General features: G+C 40.1%; 1 protein-coding gene across 4 annotated transcripts in view; it reads left to right on the forward strand.

The window, feature by feature from the left end:
* The first annotated feature begins 1,331 nt into the window (after positions 1–1,331).
* Positions 1,332–16,622, forward strand: part of phactr2 (phosphatase and actin regulator 2) — a 51,997-nt gene continuing 36,706 nt past the window's right edge. Inside the window, exon 1 of one of the 4 annotated variants that reach the window (XM_020460644.2) lies at positions 1,332–1,445. In XM_020460644.2, coding sequence (XP_020316233.1) covers positions 1,433–1,445 — 13 coding nt within the window. In that variant the 5' untranslated portion in view covers positions 1,332–1,432. Of the gene's footprint in view, positions 1,446–7,355; positions 7,645–16,622 lie in introns of those variants that run through there. The other 3 variants (XM_020460646.2, XM_020460643.2, XM_020460645.2) reach the window with 3 other exon arrangements.

A 16,622-nucleotide genomic window follows, 5' to 3' on the forward strand; every position in this document is an offset into this window, starting at 1 on the left:
TAAGCTGGTCAGGGGCAATAAAGGGCATCAAGCTGGTCAGGGGCAATAAAGGGCATTAAGCTGGTCAGGGGCAATAAAGGGCATCAAGCTGGTCGGGGGCAATAAAGGGCATCAAGCTGGTCAGGGGCAAAAAAGGGCATCAAGCTGGTCAGGGGCAATAAAGGGCATCAAGCTGGTCAGGGGCAATAAAGGGCATCAAGCTGGTCAGGGGCAAAAAAGGGCATCAAGCTGGTCAGGGGCAATAAAGGGCATCAAGCTGGTCAGGTGCAATAAAGGGCATCAAGCTGGTCAGGGGCAAAAAAGGGCCAAGGACTTGGAAACTCTTTGAAGCCTTTGAGGCCTCTTCTCATGTCAACCCTGGCTTTAATGTCTGGCTTTAATGAAGGTTGCAGAGCTCCCTGGGGCGTCAGGTAGCCTGGTGGTTAGAGCGTTAGACTTGTAACCGAAAGGTTGCAAAATCCAATCCCCGAGCTGACAAGGTAAAAATCTGTAGTTGTGCCCCTGAACAAGGCAGTTAACCCACTGTTCCTAGGCCCTCGTTGAAAATAAGAATTTGTTCTTAACTGACTTGCCAAGTTAAATAAAGGTAAAATAAATGAAATATATAAAAAAAACATGGTTCTTCAGCTATTACATTACCAGGTGTTGGTTCCTGGGAGACAAGACAGGATGTGAGTGGAATACATAAGTGGCAGTACTTGCAGTCGTTATCTTGTCAAGTATGACTCATTCCTTTTAGAACAATGTCCAATTTCAACACTGTGCTTAAAAAAAAAGATTTTTCACACAGTGGAGATTGGATCCCTCAAACCCACTTGTTCAACGACTTCAACCATCAAGCATGCTCACATAACTTTCCCATTTTTTCTCTGATATTTGTGATGGGTATTTACACATGGAGTCTGGGGTGCAGAGATCATCTAAAAATGTAGGTGAATAGCAGCGATGGAATTAGTCTGGCTTTAATGAAGGTTGCAGAGCTCCCTCCCACCCTCCCCCTTTCTCTCTCCTTCCCTCTATATTTCTCTCTTCCCGTGGCCTCAGGCTGCAGCTAAAAGCCCCAGTGGACAGGAAGGTTCCAGACTGGCTCAATCAGGCCCTACTAATGGAGGTAATGGTTGTTGTGTCATCCCCCTGTGCTCCCTGGGCTGCTTCATGGTCAGGTCCACTGCAGAGAGGCAGGCAGCGAGGAACACTGATGAATGTCAGAGAGCTAGCTCCCTGCACAAGAGAGAGAGAGAGAGAGAGAGAGAGAGAGAGACATCTCCCTGCACGAGAGAGAGAAAGAGAGAGAGAAAGAGAGAGCCATCTCCCTGCATGAGAAAGAGAGAGAGAGAGAGAGAGACATCTTCCTGCACGAGAGAGAGAGAGAGAGAGACGAGGAAAAGAAAGGATCTGCTTACAAGGGTGATCGCTTTCTCCTCTTTCAGTCATGGAACATGCTCGTGAGTGTCCTTTACTCTGTCTTTGTGTGTGTGTCTATGTTATTGTGTCTATTTGAGTGTGTCTGTGGGTGTGAGAGAGTTTCTTGTCTTTGTGCTTGTTGTCAAAGTTACTGTGTGTGTGTACTGTACAGTAGTTGATAGTAGGAGCTCTCTAATGTTCTCTGTTGACAAAATTGCCCCTGGACTGTGCATGAAGAGGGTCACCTAGAGCCAGCTGTGATTGCTAAGTACCCTACTTTGCAAGCCTATTGAAAAGGACCTTTATGAGTTTCCCTCTGTGTATTCAGATCAGCTGTTCAGGGAACACCGCCAGGCAAATAGACCCTTGCTTGTAATGTGATGGTTGTAAAGTCATTTAAAGTGATTGATAGGATCTGCTTACTCCTTTGTTTATTTCACAAAACTCAACAAAGAGTGAAAACTAACTTCTCAACTTCCCTGTGGCATTACTAATGCTGAACGTTTGTTTATTCTGTTTATTCAACCATACCCCAAAATAGATGTACTCCATGGTGGGAAATGTTGTACTATTCCCATTGGTTAATGATTGAATGCATTCTGACAAATGTTTGATTATTTTGTCTAGTTTTATGTTGTACTTTCAATCAAACTTTTAATTGAAAGAACTTTAGTACAGTACGACAGCGTATACCCTTGAAGCAGCAGACCAGTCTTGGTACAAACAACAGGACTCATTGTGGCAGTGTAATGGTTCAGTCTTGGAAAGGGACCAAAGTAGCTGTAATAATGGTAAAAATCAATGACACTAAGCATCAATAACCTTAGCTGCATGAAACGTCTGAACAAAGACAATTGGATTCTAATTGAGGAAGATCAGATTTCTCATTTGCTGCAGGTAGTGGTGGTGATTTTTCAAGAAACAAACAGTCCTACATTGTTTCTTTTTTTGTGAATGAGCAATGGGTGTGTAGACCTCTGTCTCTGGCTGAGTCTGTTGTTGTCTCCTCTCTCTCATAGTGAACCTGTACTTGATCATTAAGCCCCAATTTCTCTGCACTGTGAAATATAATGCTCTCAATTCTCTCTGCAATGGGCTATTATTAAGCAGCCTAGATTTCAAAATAAGAGCCATCCAGACCAGGGAAAATAATCTACTTACTGACAGGATGCCATGTATTGATTTGTATATCTACAACATTTAGGTGTAGGAAGTGAAGTGGTCCCGTAATGATAGATTCACGCCATCCAAACAAAGTAACAAAGTAACTGGTATCAGTTTCAATAATAGTTTGCTTGTGGAGAAGATCAAATCTAATCATGCTGTGTATAAAGTAGATCATTCTGATATGTCAATGTTATTTTTTTTCTTAATATACCATACAGGTATATATAATATTTGTATGTAATCCACTAATGATTTGTGTATGTGATGAAAGGTTGAGGTTGCAGTTTACAGAATCAAACTGTGGTGCAAATTGCACATGCAAAACATAGTTACCATCCCGTCTCTACCATTGGAAGTATGAGTATGTGCTTGCACCTCTCTAGCTCACATTATGCCATTTTCATTTTTGTCTTTTAACTGTTGCTAGCTATGGAATGGAATGCCGAAATGGTATAACTTAATTCCTTTCTTAAAAACCTCTATAACAGCCAATATTAGCTGGGTCCATCACATAAATTCACTTCAATGTGTATTGTAATGCCGCCTGTAATCTGAATGCACTCACTGACACTTAGCTCTGTGTGATTAGACTATAAGCAACTTGACAAACTCAACGACCATCCAATTATTTCCCAGTGCTTGATAGCGAAACTAGGCCTTTGCTTTTTGGATCTAATAGCAATTACCTGTATGGGCAAACGGTCCTGTCTGCTCCACTCAATCCTTCATGCAGAACAGGTCATATAAAATGGGACATAAGTTGATTCAGAGCACTGAATGTATCAAATTTGTTATGACACAGTTAGAAATGTTCATCAAGGTTTTGCTGTCATTTTAGACAGATAGAAACTAGGTTATATAAAAGATTGTTTACCAACACTTTGGAACACATTCCCTTTGGTTCCACATTTGAGGTTAATAAATAAATAATCTAAAGGAGGAAGAACTAAAAAGCACCACTTAAACAATAATTACCGTGTATTTTTTTTCTGAAATTGCTGCTTAATAATGTATGACTCTTTCTCTTTTTCCTCCACATGTCGATGAGCTGTGTGCCCATCCAGCTATTTTCTCAGACATCCTGTTACAGTGCAGTTCCTTTTTCATCCTTGGCCATTAGTCAATGAGTGAGGTATACTGTAACAATACAAAGACATACAGTCAGTATCCATTACGCTATTTCACTTCCTACTACTGGGCCTTCTTCATAATTAATCATTAGGATAATGCTGAGCGGAAATTGTACTAGAATAGCAAAGTAATTAGGTCATACATAATTACTTGTCCAGTATTGAAACAATATAAATGTTGTACTATTTTTAACTTAGTATTTACCCAGTGATTTGTAAAAGTAGGCTGTCCCAACATACCTATCAATACATTCAGGAACTGAATAAGTTGTAGGGCTAGCTGGGGAATAAGTGTATTAGCACTGATAGATTCATGGGGCTGTATTTGGGTTCTTGTGGAGAGGTTGATAAGTAAAGAATATACTCTTGGCCAATCAAAAATCAATTCCCTTCCATATCCACTTAGACTGCACATTGGTTATAGTCCTCAGGGATTTCCTTCCTATGCCACTGCAGGCTTTCATCTCTAGAGCAATATTTGGTAACACTTTACTTAAAGCTGACTAGTAATGCTTTAGTACAAATGTTGGATCTTAATTTGACCAGTATTGTCACAGCAAAATAATTCTGCAGCAACAGGATTTGAACGTTTAGTCCATAATGTTACTTGATCGGTGGTTTGGCTATTAGCTGGACAAAATTAGGCTACATGAAAAGTGCAATACTGTTAATATAACCGGGTGTTAGTATTTGTGCGAGTTTTCAGAGAATGTATGTAAATCACAAAGCTCATCTGAATTTCCTGTGGTGTAGAAATATTCTCAGCAACAAGAGTGATCAAATGAAGATCCTACACCTGTAATTATTATAAGCATATATATATTTATTTTATTTATTTAACCTTTATTTAACTAGGCAAGCCAGTTAAGAACAAATTCTTATTTTTCAATGACTGCCAAACCCTCCCCTAACCCAGACGACGCTGGGCCAATTGAGCGCCCCCTATGGGTTCTTAACAGTAAATTGTCTTCAATCTGTGTTTTACAATGCAAAACATAATTTGTATGCTGTATCATCCAAGGCAGGTTGTCCACATTTGCATAGCGTCAGACCACAGTGAATCAGCAGTGTTATAGTGATGTAGAAATATATGAGCCATGATTGTGTTCAATATTATAAGGCTAATGTTATGTTTCTCCATGTACTGTGGAACATTTTGGTAACACTTTTCTTAGGTCTGATTTTGATTTATGGTATAGTTTCAATAAATCCTTGTATACAGAACATTGTTTATTAAACAGTAGATGGCAGCCCTGCACCTAAACCAAACAGTCTCTGCAAAGGCCAATTAATTTGTACAGCCTCTTTTCATTAGGCTACTCTGTATATCAACTCACCATAGACCCTATTATGTATATACATTCTGGCCATTAATCATGATTCAAATTTTCCTACATGTCAACACTACCTGGTCCTTTAATTGATCTTCTATATATAGTAGTTTGCACATTTCACTTTATCTACACTCACAGTTTCCCTATTTGTACAATGCCAATGCTCTTACTTAAGGTATAAGTTGTAGTCAGTGTGTGTGTCAATGCTGGACTGTTTAGTATACCCATGTTTTGGTATGTGAAGGTATTTTATCTCCTGCTAACACACGTCATGCAGCCAAGGTGTCAGCTGAGCCCCCGCAGAGCACTCTATGACATAAGAATCGCATTGCCCACGGGCTGTCGAAAGCTGGAGTTCACTCCAACACACGGGTTGAGCCTCTTGCCTCGAAAAGAAATAGAGTCAGCCATCTTTGGTGTATTTTTAAATGGTGTGAGTGTGCTCAGGGCTGGTGATCTCATAGCATTTAGGGCCAAAGTAACAGCATATGCTTATTGTACAGCGCTGGGTTTGCCAATTCCAAATGATCGTGCTGTAACATTAGGAGATACACTATGGAATAGGAGGGAGGTGGGAGAACGTGGAAATAGATTATGGTGATAAATTCACCATGTAGCTGCCTATGAGCCAATGCTCAGAGAAGGTCTGGAGGCAGGAGAGGGCTGGTTTCCGTCAGCTCTTGGCAGGAATTGGAGAGCCTTCCTGAGTGGTCCCCACCCACTGGCAATACAGCTCACTCAGGGCTTTTTTCTCCTTCTCAGCAAACCATAGCCTACAGCTAAAGAGGAACTGTTTGGATGGCTGTTACACTCTAAGAAAGTTGTGGGAAAAAAGAAAAGACAAAATAATATATATAATAAAGTTGTGCAGGTAGTAGCATAGGCAGCCGACAGTGGCCGCTAGATCTCTAAGATTGATGTTCATTCCCGGTAATACACTCTTGTCCCCTGTGGACCGGCTAGTACATAAAGCATCCTCCATTCAGGCTGAAAAGGCATCATTTTCCTCCTCAACTAGCTAATGGTGGACCGTCTGAAAAAAAACTGGGAAAATATGTGTACTGTCTTAATAAAACATAATTTTTCACCACAATTTCCCGATTTTCCGCCAATTTGAGATGATTTCTGTAGATCTAAGCTTTCCATTGGCCAAATATATTATTAAACAAACTTTCTATTCCGTTTTCAAATACCTATTTTAACATTTGTGCTGAGTTCATATTTATTTTAAACTAGCTAACTAAAAAAAACACTAAAAAACAATACTATGATTATAGTGATTTGAAAGATTAAAAAAAATAAAAGTTATATTGTCACATACAACAAATACAACAGGTGTAGACTTTACTGAGGAATGCTTACTTACCTAAGAAAAGATTAGCATACAAAGGAAATCTTAACACAATAAAATAACAATAACAAGGCTACAGTATATACAAGGAGTAACGGTACCGAGTCAATGTGCAGGGGTACGAGGTAGTTGAGGTAATTGATGTAATGTGTACATGTAGGTAGGGGTAAAAGTCACTAGGCAATGAGGATAGGTAATAAACAGAGTAGCAGTGTATGTGAAGAGTGTGAAAGTGTGTGAATGGTGTTGATATGCATGCGTATGTGTGTGTATTGTGTGTGTGAGTGTATGTAGTTTGTGAGTGTGTGTGTGTGTGTGTGTGTGTGTGTGTGTGTGTGTGTGTGTGTGTGTGTGTGTGTGTGTGTGTGTGTGTGTGTGTGTGTGTGTGTGTGTGTGTGTGTGTGTGTGTTGCGGGGTTGAACCAACTGCCATCAGTTTGAAGATCTGAACACTGGAATTATATTATGGTGTCACTGTGTGGTTGAAAAATATCTATACTGTGTTGATTAAATGACATCCAAATATTTACATCTGTTATAGGCACGGAGGTGGTTGTAGGCTATTGGGGCGGTATACCAGAGATTGTGGCTATAATGACGAGATGCTCGTGTCTCCACCCTAACAACGGGAGTCGTTGTTCACAAAGGCGGAAGACAGGCAGGAGGACGCCAGATCAGGTGGGAACATTATAGCCAATGAGAGAACAGACACAACTCTGATATCAAATATGTGTTCAAAGTTGCTGGAATGACACGTGCGTCCACTTATATCAGTACACTTGTAACAACCTAAGCATTACGAAAGTTATATTCGATCAAATAAATCTCACGTAGCAAATTTGCAATATGTATATTTTTTAACCAAATTCCACACTCTCATTGGCCTCCATACACAAATTCCTCACCGCGTGGACAGATTTTGGGCGGAGTAAACCCTCTCGCTTCGCCTCTTCCTCTCTGGTAGTAGAGAATTCCTCCCCTCGACCTCTGACGGGTAGTATCCTAATCTGCATAAAGAAATGACAGGCATTCTTGAGCTGAATCGGAGGGAGGTTAAACAGAGGTTCTCAGACCAAGCGAAGTTTTTTTTCAATAGTTTTAACCCAACAATTGGCCTGAAGTAGGTCAAATTAACTTTAGGATTTGGCGATGACTTTATTGTGAAAGTTCATCGGGGACCGCGTGATTGTTGGTTTGGCGGTCCATTGAAGACAGAATGGGCCAGACTTCTGTCTCCTCCTTGTCTCAAAATGCGAGTGGTGAGTCTGCTTTCCTCATTCACGCGCATACAGATATATCTTATTGTTCAGGAAGTCGATAATGTCTGACAATTTTAACTCGTCTTACTTTTCTAACTTTACTCTTTTGAAATGCACATATTCAACAAGTTTGAGTTGGTTTGCTTGAAAATATCGGTCTTATTTTCCTTTTACTCCAATGTGATCGTACATATCAGCATCTACATCATTGCAACTGATTTTGAAGGCATAAAGAAAGCTTTTAGAATAATTGTCTTGCATTAGGAGATGGTAACATTCACTTTGACAAGAATCGGATACTTTGTACCACTAACGGTTACGTTATGCTCATCAGTCATGGAACTAATGAGTCAACAATGACTCATCTTCGAAACCAGTTTTCAATACCCAAACTAAATCGCAATGCAAACTGGAAGACATGCAAAACAGATCATTTGTGCAATAGTGAACGGTTATTCCATAATAAAGAATCCAGTACCAAACTGCTCTGACTCTCCCTTTTGACCGGTTTTGAGTACTATGAGCTACATACTCAATGGGAGAGAGATACTGATCAGCACATCTGTTGTCTTTTCAAAAGAGAGCAGGGGCATGTAGGTTTGGTGAATTATCATACACACAATGAGTAACGAAACCTCGACAATGACCAGTGGTGTAAAGTACTTAAGTAAAAATACTTTAAAGTAAGTTGTTTTCTGTCCTTTACTATTTCTTTGCCTGCTTTTACTTCACTACATCCCTAAGGAAAATAATGTACTTTTTTAGTCCATACATTTTCCCTGGCACCCTAAAGTACTTGTTACATTTTGACAAAAAAATTGTCAAATTCACACACTTATCAAAAAGTCATCCCTACTGCCTCTGATCTGGCAGACTCACTAAACACAAATGCTTTGTTTGTAAATTATGTCTGAGTGTTGTGACCCTGGCTATCCATCAATAAAAAAATAACAAATATTGTGCCATCTGGTTTGCTTAATATAAGGAATTTGAAATGGTTTATACTTTTACTTTTGATACTTAAATAAATTTTTGCAATTCTATTTACTTTTGATACTTAAGTATATTTAAAAAAAGATATACTTTTAGACTTTTACTCAAGTAGTATTTTACTGGGTGACTTTCACTTGTATTTGAGTCATTTTCTATTAAGGTATCTTTACTTTTAATCAAGAATGACATTTTGGTACTTTTTCCACAACTGACTGAGACCAGTGGGATAACACAGTAGTCTTGCAGACAACATGTGTTCAATACCCGGTTGGTCACACATGCTCGAGCAAATTGACATTACGGTATTGATGTCAAAGTTACAGTAATATGTGGGTGGTTTAGAAATTTGCATGGTCTCAGTCGGCATGCCACCTTTGGCGAAGCAAAAAAATTGCGGCCCTCCTTTTATCCCTCAGCAGAATAGTAGCCTAGGCTATGCAGTGTCAACCGACAATGCACTTTAATTAATGCCTATCCATGTGGTCGCCTCTGTTTATAAAACAGGCAGTTGGAATGGCTTTATAGTCCTGATACCTGACAAAGATTTAAGACAACATTTTGGTTATTCAAGCTCTAAATATCAGCTACCGTAGGTGGCGGTTCCTAAAGTAAATCGGAAAACATTTTCCAAATTTATATACAGTGGATTCGCAAAGTATTCAGGCCCCTTTTCCTTTTCCTCATTTGTTTTACGTTACAGCCTTATTCTAAAATGGATTAAATACATATTTTTCCTCCTCAATCTACACACAATATCCCATAATGACAAAGCAAAAACAGGTTTTTAGATTTTTTTAACGAAATGTATTAAACATAAACAGATACCTTATTTACATAAGTATTCAGACCCTTTGTTTTGAGACTTTCGAAATTGAGCTCAGGTGCATCCTGTTTCCATTGATCATCCTTGGTGATTGGAGTCCACCTGTGGTAAATTCAATTGATTGGACATGATTTGGAAAGGCACACATCTGTCTATATAAGGTCCCACAATTGACAGTGACAGTTGACAGTGCATGTCAGAGCAAAAACCAAGCCATGAGGTCAACGGAATTGTCCGTAGAGTTCTGAGAAAGTATTGTGTCAAGGCACAGATCTGGGGAAGGGCACCAAAAAATGTCTGCTGCATTGAAGGTCCCAAAGAACACAGTGGCCTCCCTCCTTCTTAAATGGAAGAAGTTTGGAACAACCAAGACTCTTCCTAGAGCTGGCCGCCCGACCAAACTGAGCAATTGGGGGAGAAGGGCCTTGGTCAGGGAGGTGACCAAGAACCTGATGGTCACTCTGAAGGAGCTCCAGAGTTCCTCTGTGGAAATGGGAGAATCTTCCAGAAGGACAACCATCTCTGCAGTACTCCACCAATCAGGCCTTTATGGTAGAGTGGCCATACGGAAGCCACTCCTCAGTAAAAGGCACATGACTGCCTGCTTGGAGTTTGCCAAAAGGCACCTAAAGGACGCTCAGATCCTGAGAAACAAGATTCTCTGGTCTGATGAAACCAAGATTGAACTCTTTGGCCTGAATGCCAAGTTTCACGTCTGGAGGAAACCTGTTGTGGGGATGTTTTTCAGCGGCAGGGACTGGGAGACTAGTCAGAATCGAGGGAAAGATGAACGGAACAAAGTACAGAGAGCTCCTTGGATGAAAACCTGCTCCAGAGCGCTCAAGACCTCAGACCTGGGCCAAGGTTCACCTTCCAACAGGACAACCCAGGAGTGGCTTCGGGACAAGTCTCTGAATGTCCTTGGGTGGCCCAGCCAGAGCCCGGAACTGAACCCAATAGAACATCTCTGGAGAGACCTGAAAATAGCTGCGCAACGCTCCCCATCCAACCTGACGGAGCTTGAGAGGATGTGCAGAGAAGAATAGGTGAAACTCCCCAAATACAGGTGTGCCAAGCTTGTAGCGTCATATCCAGGGGGACTTGCGGCTGTAATCACTGCCAAAGGTGCTTCAACAAAGTACTGAGTAAAGGGTCTGAATACTTATGTAAATGTAATATTTCAGCTTTTTATTATTAATACATTTGCAAAGATGATTAAAAACCTGTTTTTTGTTTTGTCATTATGGGGTATTATGTGTAGATTGAGGAACACAAATTAATGTAATCCTTTTTAAAATAAGGCTGTAACGTAACAAAATGTGGAAAACGTGACAGGGTCTGAATATTTTCCAAATGCCTCAGAGGATCATTAACTTCTCAATTGTTTTGCTGTGGATTGTTTCAAATCACAGGCGAGTAGGCTTTGCATTGTTGGGTTGTCCTCAGTTTTGGCAGCACTCATGGCAATAGACTTAGCTGATTATTGAGTTGTGCCTGTCAGTGAAAAGCATCAAAAATATGTGTGAAGATGATGTGTCTTGAGTATAATTTGAAATGTTAAGACAAAAGAAGGGGAGGTTTTGGTGGCGAAGATATAGGCTCATCGCTCTCCAGAATGCACTCAGCTCTCCAGAATGTGCTCAGCTGTCTCGTGCCAATTCATGCACATTAATTGTTTCATTGTGTGAATTGTTTGCCCTTTGTTTATTTGTATCAATTCCTCATTACATATATCACCGGTAGTAGGCTGTATCACATCTGGCCATGATTGGGAGTCCCATAGGGCGGCGCACAATTGTCCCACCGTCGTCCAGGTTTGGCCATCATTGAATAATAAAGGTCAAATAAAAAATATAAAAATAAATAAATAATAATAAATAAATAAAAAATATATATAACTGTAAATGTACTATTTATATATAATCTCTGTCATTTGGTTACATTAATATCTCTTAATGCATGGATTAATTACAGTCATTATCTGAATGGAAACATTGTTTGCAGAGTTCAAAAGTTTTGGTTTATTTCATACCATGATTTATGAGGTTTGTCAATCTTTTTATTGCCTTGTTTGGAGCGGTCCATATGAGCATGTGTCTGGTTGTTTCTCTATCCTGTTAATGTTGATGGAGTGCGCGAGCCTGATCAGCATAAAGTAGGCTACCTGGCCTGCAGCGCGCACATGTAGGAAAGTACATTTGGGGATCAGACATTTGAGGATGTCTGATTTCTGACCACCACTAATAATACACTAAGGTTCTGTCATTTTTGTGACCATGTGACAATGATTTTGAGAAATGAAATGTGAGTATGAAAATCATAACTGGCACGTAGAAATGGTAGGATACATTCTTAGCTTACCCAAAAGTGAAACTCACGTGCTGCCTGTCAGCTACCCAAGTTTATCATGCGTTGCGTTATCTTGAAAAATGCAGTTTGTATTTTCTTCTTTGCCATGATCATATCAGAAATTGAAGAACAGGCCTACAAATTTGAAATCGCTAATTATCATGACAATTTAGCCCACTTTGTGAAACTCCCGGACAGCAGTAGTGAGTAGCCTAATTTCATTCCATAGGCTATTGTCCATTTGACCTGTCCTGTTTTTAGAATATGGTGTGTTTGCTAACATGATAGTTCATATTCACATTGAAGCAAATGTTTTATTTGATAGGACGCCATTTAGGCTATTTGATTGTAAGCATACATGATATAAAAAGTGTCTCTCATGACATTTTTATACATTTGGTTGCCCTGCAGGCTACAGAAAAGGCCACAGAGGCTATATACTCTATCTACCCTATAGGCTACATGATTTGATGGAGTATTGGTGAAGCACCACAGCACTGCGTCTCCAACAGCACCATGGAGAGGCGTGCTGTGCATGGACAAGATACATATTTTTCACCCTTGCCTTTGGCAAAGTGCACTGCTTATCATGGGGAGGCATCGGCGTTCAATTTAATAGCCCAAATGCCACTGGGTGAGAGAAGTTTTCATTGTTTTGAGGCTGAGTTATGTGAGGTGTTATGTGTTGGAGGTGCGTCTTGATCAGTTTAGCTCGGAAAATGCCGCCCTCGTCAATCTGCAGCTCTAGGCGTCCGCCTAATCCTGTCTGAAGGGCGGGCCTGCCCTGCTGTCGGCACAGGGTGGAGCAGGGGTGCATCTTCTGTAGAATACTAACCACAGTGCTTACTTAACAATAACATTACTCACAAGTAAATGCATGCCTGACATTTCAACACCTCAAGGCCTAAAGGACCTTCTAGTGCAGCAACATAAACCAAGGTGTTATGGTTGAGTTTACCTTGCAAGGTATGCATACTCTGTAACAACATTGTTCTCTCCATGTTCTTTTTTCTCCTATAAGTAATCATAGCCCATCATTTTCACTGTTCATAATAAAACATATCAGCTTTTTACATGTTTGGTTGGTTACACTAAATTTGAAAAACATATTGAATGTCAAATAGCTTGGGATCTTAAAATACCATGATGTTTAAGTGCATAAACCCTCCCCTGTGACTGTATAAACCCTCCCCGGTGGCTTCAGCTGAAGAAACCTCTCCCTATTTCCCCTTGACCAAATATTTTTCTGGTTGCCGGTGGCACATAAAGCAAGACAATGGGAAAAACATCTGGTGAGCAAACAGCATGTCTGATTGAATTTAAAGCACACAGATGGATGTGAAGCATTTGAATGCTTTTTGATTTGGCGTGTAGTTCCATCGTATGTCATTTGGCTACTCAAAGTTCTATTTGAGGCACAAACGGTATTGATGTTTTTGGTTATGACATGCCTTTCCAATGATGTCATCATCCGTTCAGTACGAGTCACACAGCTTCAAATAAAACTTCAGGCTAATTGATAAATTGCCAAATCCGTCAGGTTATTAAATGTCTGCATAGGTTACAGTTTCTCCGAACTGAAGACCATCAGGCCAATATTAGGCTATCCCTAGACATTTGAAATATTCACGTCTAGAAGAGCCTCCAGGTTTCCGTCATAGCTGGAAAAAATATAATTACAGGGGCAGTTTGGTGAAACTAATCCCGTCCGGACATGACGTTCTATAGTAATACTAGTCCTGTGTGAATATGGCTTATATACACATTTATGACTGGGACTGTACAGAAGTGGCATTTTCTGTGTCCTTCATTTCGTTATGGCTCCAAGTCATTCTCCTTGACTCTGAAGGGAGGCATTGTTAGAGCTGAGGACTAACTTTGTTTGTGTCCCTAAACCATTTTCTTCCTTGTCAAGCAGCTGTTTGAATTATTATTGTCATGCAGTACTTTGTTTGATACTGTCTGTGAGTTATACCTCCACCCAAACATGAAAGCTGCTGCCTGGACTATACCAGAGATCAACACTAATCTAATTTTAGGCTGTATGTGTATGTGTTAGGAGATCCACATTGACAACAAATCCTGAATGTTTTTTTCCCCTAGCAGATCGGCATTCTTCTGTATGTGGCTTAGATTTTTCTGTTTGTTTGGTTTGACAGTCAATTAATTCACAAGATAATCAAACACTTTTGAGAAGGACTACTGTTCCCTCTGTCAATGAAATTTGCTTGTCTAAGAACAGACTAAAGTTGTCAGTAGCCCCATTTAAAAGTTGGTACTGTACATTTCAATGTCTCTCAATTGATTTGAAATATAGAGCTATGTCCCAAATTAGTTCTCCCAAATAGTCAACCTCTCTAACTCTCTCCACTGAGCAGCAACAAGTGAAGCCATTGTCCATTCGCTCCCAGGCAGTTCTAGTCTTTTTATTGAAGTCTAATGGTGATAATTGTGAGCTTTACAGATTTTTCTGTCATTAACCACACAAAGAACCTACTGTAACGGTCCCATTGTTCCTATTCGATATCAATCTGGGAATGAAACCATGGGATTGGAAGTTTGGAATGCAGCTGGCCCCACCTCTTTCATATTTGTTTGTAAGCTTAGCTTGATTAATTGAGACTAAATGTGATTATTGTAGAAAATAAATATAATGTGTCCTTCAATAGGTTTACCCCAAAATGCCCCAAACAGTTTGTGGTTGTTTGTGTCAAACTTTTTTTGTGTGTTGTTTTTTTTGTTGGTAGTTATCTATATCCCAAACAGCTATCTATAAATCCCCCTACTGGGGAGCCAGCCCCAGCCAATCAGAATGAGCTTTTCCCCCAAAAAGAGCTTTATTACAGACAGAATTTCACTTCTGGTGTGGTTACACGTGGTCTGTGGTTGTGAGAGAGATTAACATTCAATTATCTGGCAACAACTCTGGTGGAAATTCCTGCAGTCCACATGCCAATTGCACGTTCTCTCAACTTGAGACATCTGTGGCATTGTGTTGTGTGACAAAACTGCACATTTTAAGTGGCTTTTTATTGTCCCCAGCAGAAGGTATCTTGATATGCCACACCTGTCAGGTGGATGGATTATCTTGGCAAAGGAGAAATGCTCACTAAAAGGGATATAAACAGATTTGTGCACAACATTTGAGAGAAATAAACTTTCTATGCACAATAAACATTTCTGTGAATATGACATTCACTGTAAATTCCTTGTCAGAATTGAGGAGCAAAGTCTGAAGGGAAGGTATTTACTGATCTGCTGTAGTTGTCTATGACATGTTCTTGCAGTATTCAATGCTGATCACCTCAGGCCTTTTCAAAATTCAATGTCAGGCCTCAGGTAAGACATTATCCCTGCCGGTCTGGTCATTCATGTTAATAATCACGAGTCATCATGGTTGTAATAATTGCACCAATGTTTGGTAACTGCCATTTGCAATGAGAGAGAGTTATCACTTTTTATATGGCTAATCAGTTTTATATGGGTAGAATGTTTGAACTTGGAACTGGCACTCTGCTGAAAGGATGAATGGTCAATACATATTGGAAATGATATGTCGACCGTGTAAACACAATTCGGGCTATAAACCTGCCTGATTGCTTGAAAAAGTACTTTTTCATTGCAATTGCATACGATATGAATCGCCTTAGAATGATGGACAATTGTCATTCTCTAATCAAAACCCAACCCTCGAACAGTGTCACATAAGCTAGCTAGACAAAAACAAGATTAGCTGAAATGGAGGTGTTCGCTCAAGTTGCTAGAAATCACACTTGCCTCATACTGTGCTTCTCTTCACATTGGAGCACTTGCAATATACACTGAATGTACAAAACATTAGGAACAGACTCAATTCGTTGGGGCATGGTCTCTACAAGGTGTCAAGCATTCCACAGGGATGCTGGCCCATGTTGACTCCAATGCTTCCCACAGTTGTGTCAAGTTGGCTGGATGTAGTGGACCATTCTTGATACACACGGGAAAGTTGAACGTGAGAAACCCAGCCGTGTTGCATTTCTTGACATACTCAAACCGGTACGCCTGGCACCTAATACCATACCCTGTTTGAAGGCTCTTAAATCTTTTGTCTTGTCCATTCACCCTCTGAATGACAAATACACAATCAATGTCTAAAGGCTTAAAATCCTCCTTTAACCTGTCTCCTCCCCTTAATTTACACTGACGTGGATTTAACAGGTGACATCAATAAGGGATCATGGCTTTGACCTCTTCACCTGATCAGTCTGTCATGGAAAGAGCAGGTGTTCCTAATGTTTTCTACACTCCGTGTATAAACACTGGCTGTGACACATTTGATTATTCTCTAGGACCGGTGCCTGGGGTAAAACTCTCACAGTTAAAGCGCCGCATTAGCTTATTACCTGTTATTCGTTTACTCAAAATGTTGTGCAGACATGATACCTTTCAGACCAATCAAATACATCAGACCAATCAAATACATTCAGACCAATCAAATACATCTGTCTTTGATTCTACTGGGTTCTACTCTATAGATGTGTGTGAATATAGGTTGTGTGTGACAGTGAATAGTGATTTGACGTAGGCTATGTAACTTTCTTTGAATCAGAATTCAGTTGAGTGACAGAGAGAACAAGGATGGTGTGATTAACTCAAATTCCATTATCTTTTTGCTTTTCTTTTCCTCGTGACAGTTCCCTACCTCCTTTCCTTTTTTCAATTTAGGTCAAGCTAAAGTCAGAAAGAATACACAAGGTCACATTTTACAGCCTAGGAATCCAAAAACAACCAAGGACTCAAGATCACTGGATCTTGGGGGAGTGTCCTTGGCAGG

The sequence above is a fragment of the Oncorhynchus kisutch genome, linkage group LG25 (genome assembly GCF_002021735.2).
Source record: "Oncorhynchus kisutch isolate 150728-3 linkage group LG25, Okis_V2, whole genome shotgun sequence".
NCBI classification, from domain to species: domain Eukaryota; kingdom Metazoa; phylum Chordata; class Actinopteri; order Salmoniformes; family Salmonidae; genus Oncorhynchus; species Oncorhynchus kisutch.